This window comes from Berghia stephanieae, chromosome 15 (assembly GCF_034508935.2).
Source record: "Berghia stephanieae isolate SIO BIC M18660-M18661 chromosome 15, UCSD_Bste_1.3, whole genome shotgun sequence".
NCBI lineage: Eukaryota > Metazoa > Mollusca > Gastropoda > Nudibranchia > Aeolidiidae > Berghia > Berghia stephanieae.
Genome location: NC_088374.1, coordinates 8,041,647 through 8,046,646, shown reverse-complemented (window position 1 = coordinate 8,046,646; position 5,000 = coordinate 8,041,647). Strand labels below are relative to the sequence as shown.

Here is a 5,000-nt window from a genome sequence, read left to right as displayed (position 1 = left end):
GTTGGCAATTAAGAACAAACAATGATGTTGATGAAACTCTGCATTGTGTTCATTTGATAGGTCATGACGTGCGTGTTTACACCAAAGATGCAGCGTGTCTGTAAGATTAACATAAAAAGGATTGTCTAAGGCTGTTAATGACCCGATATTTTGTCCTTCAATTAAGTCATTTTATATCTATAAGTCAACCAATACTACAATGAAGCCACAGTAATAGATATTAGCTTTTAAAATCATATCGTCTTTGAGGTATACATTAAAATATTCTTCAAGTTTATTAGAAGGCCTGGCAGTTCAACACTTTTGAAGAAACGGGTAAATTGGGACATGCCAATGTAATCTCTACTTTAGAATATAAATATATTCAAGTGGAGTGTCGGATTGGCGTCGTTTTTAGAGTTTCTCTCTCGTGGCAAGCCTTTCTGTTCTAGGAAGCCAAACCAATTCTACCATAAATGTACAAAGACGTTTGATTATATTATAGTGTGTGATTTTCTCAGTGTACGCACAGCATTAGACCGGCTAAAATATAATCAAGTGACACCGGAGAGTTAGAAGTCTACATACGGATTGACAAACATCTATGGCTATCTGTTAACTCACGATAGTAAAGTAACAAGATTTATCGATGATAATGTATCAATGTATCTTCTTCAATCCACAAAATATCATTTAATGTAGCGGTTGCCATCTATGAAATAAAGTAACATGTTATATTAAAAATATTAGTGACAGCAATTATCTATAAAATTATATTCGGATTTCTTATATTTTTTCAGTCACATCAAGAATGGAAATATTAGAAGACATGGAAAAGAACAAGTGCACATGTACAAAAGATTCGATGGACAAAGGTATTCGTAGATAAGACATACAGCTCTTTTTGTAGGATATAATTGTCAAATGATTTACATTGTTTTTGTTTAGTTACTGTGCCAGGTGTCTTTAAAATTATGAAATAAATAATAGTGACATCATTGTGATTTCTTTACAAGAAGACATTACAAGTTACTTAAAGAAAAGTTCGGCCAGTCTTCGGTTTAAATCTTAAAACTATGAATCGTACGCCAATTTGTTAAAATGAGAATTAAATTTAAAAAATGGTACAGTATATGGCAAAAAATATGAGAACTGGTTTCAATTTTTATTTTTATTTTATCTCCAGCCTTTGAAGACATTGAAAACATCCACAACCAAACAATTCGTTTCCAAAACTTGATGGATAACGGTATGTCAAGTGTCAATTCCATAAGTTTTTTTTCCATTGAATAAGAAAAGTCTATGTTTTCCTGGTTGTTTTAGAGGGATTAAAGATGTCTCCATTATCTTAAGATACTAGCCAAATGCAGCCGTCACGTTAGATGGACCCAAAGGTGGAAGGCTCGAGCTTCACAAAGTTTAAATATGGTGGGTCTAGATAGAGAGAAAGAGAGAAAGTTACAGTGACGGAAAGATAGTCGGGTAGAAGAGCCCAACTTCAGAATCTGATATCCTAGGAATATAGAAAAATTAAGGTACATCATGCCATCTAATTGAACAAAAGGAATAATGTAAATGCAAAAGGAAACATAATCTAAATAATCAAAAGATTTCAAATCTCATAAACACTGCCTTTTACTCGATGTTGTTGAAATTTACAAAATCGCTTGTCTTGAAGCGGATTTCGTAAACCGTAGGTTTAAAATTGAAAAGACAAAATTATCAGTTTTTCATCGAAAAGTTGGTGAAACAGAAAGAAAACGTATCGGCGGTTAAGATGAAATCAATGATTTTATGTACGAAAACATGAATTTAGCTGAAGAACGAGTTTAAAACTCTTCAGTTTATCAATATTTTTACCTTATTCCAGGAACTTTCTTATTTGGATTTTTACATCATTGTGACTGTGACCATGTGTTGCATATTTTAGAATTAATTTTAGACAGTTTTAACAGAGAATTTTAAAGCAATCTACAAATATTTTCATCATGTATAGTCAACCACCAGTTTTTAAATTGTTTTATCTTATCGCCATAATTGTAGTCACTGTGCTTTCCCTACCTCACCATCATTATTATATCAACAACAATAACAACAAAAGGCGAGGCAGTAGAGGAGGACAAAGAACCAAAAGAAAATTACAGTTCAAATTGGCCATCGACCACCCCATCAACACTGTTCAAGCCCCAGCCAAACCTTAATCAAAATTCAATTAGCCAGCCCCCCTCAAACACTGACCCACGTCCCCATTTCGAAACAATCTAACATTACTGTGCACTTTTTATCCCATCCCCATTTAACCCCCGTCCACCACCAACGCCGACAGCTGAGGTGAACGCTATTTTAAACACAACGACCGAGAAAAACAAATCATCGGTTGACCCCCCACAAATTTCAGTCAACGAAACTAATAATAGGAAACTCGGAAAAAAATAAATTAAATACCAACCCTAACAGCACATATATGCAAGTAATGCTACTGAACGCACAGTTAGTTCGAAACAAGACAACAATATTGAACGACATGGTGACGGAGTCCGAGACTGATATAGCGTTTTTTACGGAGTCATGGGTGCGCGAGAGTGGAGATGAGGTCAAAATCTCAAATTTAATTCCTCCGGGATATAAGCATTTTTCTGCTTGCCGTAGGAGTGAAAGGGGCGGGGGACTTTTTCTCCACAAAGAAGACTTGAAGGTGGAGATGAAATTCCAATACAATTACAAAACTTTTGAATGCTGTGAAGTTAACATCTGGACTAGACAGCAAAACTGCAATTTCATCTGCATATACTGTCCACCGCCTAATAAGGAAAATAAAACAACAACAAATGAATTCATAACAGAAATGAACAACTTATTAAATGCACAAATAAGGAACTCCACAGTACCAATAATATTAGGGGTCTTCAACATGCACTACGACAACCAACCAAGTCCCGAAGTGAAAATAATTACATCATTATTGGCTTCACACTGCCTTCACCAACTGATTGACAAACCAACGCATCGACGAAACCACATTGTTGACTGGCTTGTCACAAATGACAAATCAAAAATATCTAGTATCCACGTGACGGATCAATGCCTGTCAGATCATTACGTCATCACTTTCGTTGTCAATTTGACACGCCCACTCTCTATAAGACGAAAGATTACATCTATAAATTTTAGAAACATCTACAAGGACAGTCTGGTGAGAGAAATATCAGAGTGTTTTACAGATACCAAAAACCAGACTGCAATCCAATACGATGAGAAGCTCTCAGAGCGCCATGCTCCAACAACAACAAGGACAGTCACGAATCGACCATCGGCCCCGTGGAAGAAATTGCTATAAAAGAAGCCAAATCCGAGAGAAGACGTGCAGGACGACGATGGAGATCAATCGGTCTTTCCATACATAAAGATTTATACAGGGAATCAAGTGAAAAAATACGCACGCTGATTACCAACGCAAAGCATCCTTATTTGAATGATAAAATCTCCAATTGTCCAACAACAAAGATATTATACTGCATAACAAAATCAATGACCGGAAAAAAAGATTGATTGCATTTTCCCTAATACTGTCCCAGACAAAGATCTTCCAAATGAATTTGATTCCTATTTCCAAAACAAAGTGTCCAATATAAGACATAACCTTGACCAAAGGTCCGCGTCTCCGCCAAAATTTGAATCATACAATGGCAAGGATTCGTTTAACAAATTTACCCCAGTAACTGAAGAAGAAATCAGGAAAATCACAATATCTTCTCCCCCTAAAACATGTTGCCTAGACCCAATCCCCACCTCACTATTACATGAATATATGGATACGCTCATCCCCGTATCACTAAAATAATCAGCGACTCTTTACAATCGGGAACAGGCCCCGATCCTTTCAAGCACGCCAACGTTACTCCTCTTCTGAAAAAGGCGAATCTGTCACCAGAGAATCTTGAAAACTTCAGACCAGTTTTCATTTTACCGTTTAAATCGAACATCATGGAAAAGGCTGTCGCAGCCCAACTGAACGATCATTTGGCAAACTACAACTTATATGAAAAAAATCAATCAACTTATAGGCAACATCACAGCACTGAAACTGCCTTACTAAAAATTCAAAACGACCTTTTGTGTGAGGCTGACATGGGTAAAGTTTCGGTTCTGGCCCTCCTAGATCTAAGTGCGGCGTTCGACACGATAGACCATTCGATTCTAGTCGAGCGTCTCTCCAAAACGTTTGGAATATCTGGAATAGTGTTAAAATGGTTCGAGTCCTACCTTAACGGCGGCACACAAACAATTCAAGTAAAAAGATTAAAATCAGATATTTTTAGGGTTGACTTTGGTGTGCCCCAGGGATCTGTTCTGGGTCCCATTATCTACACTTTATACACACAACCATTGGGAGGTGTTATAAGTCATTACGGTGTCACGTACCATATGTACGCTGATGACACCAAGCTCGACCAATCCGCAAAACCAAGCGAAATTAAAGGTTTACTGAAATCAATGGAGAACTGCATTGACGATGTTAAGAACTGGATGGTTGCTAATAAACCGAAAATGAACGATGAGAAAACAGAACTCTTATTATGTGATCCTAAAAATAACATTTGTGAACAAGACCTTTCGGTTTGTATCGATAATATGAAAATAACGTTTTCTGAAAACGCCAGAAACCTGGGAATTTATTTCAGCAGTGACCTGTCCATGGAATATCATGCGACACAACTTTGCAAATTCGCCGTATTGGCCAACTTTCGGCATTTTTAAATCAAAATTCCTTAAAGACTCTAGTGTCTGCTTTTGTTTTTATTCATTTAGACTATTGTAATTCACTCCTGTCTAATTCCCAAGGTTTCTTACTTGTTAAACTGCAGCGGTTTCAAAATCAAGCTGCTAGAATAGTTTTAAAAAGAAATAAGTGAGAACACACGACTCCAATGCTTTTGACTTTACACTGGCTTCCCATTAGGGCCAGGGTGCTCTTTAAGGTTGGGTCATGTGTTTTAAATGTTTTCAGGAAAGCGCCCCTG

General features: G+C 36.8%; 1 protein-coding gene across 1 annotated transcript in view; it reads left to right on the top strand.

Annotated features, from left to right (window-relative positions):
* Nucleotides 1-5,000, top strand: part of LOC144960597 (uncharacterized) — a 30,392-nt gene that overhangs the window by 4,605 nt on the left and 20,787 nt on the right. The window contains exons 5-6 of the mRNA XM_078893823.1: nucleotides 780-854; nucleotides 1,166-1,228. Of these exons, the coding sequence (XP_078749949.1) occupies nucleotides 780-854; nucleotides 1,166-1,228 (138 nt within the window). The remainder of the gene's footprint in view (nucleotides 1-779; nucleotides 855-1,165; nucleotides 1,229-5,000) is intronic.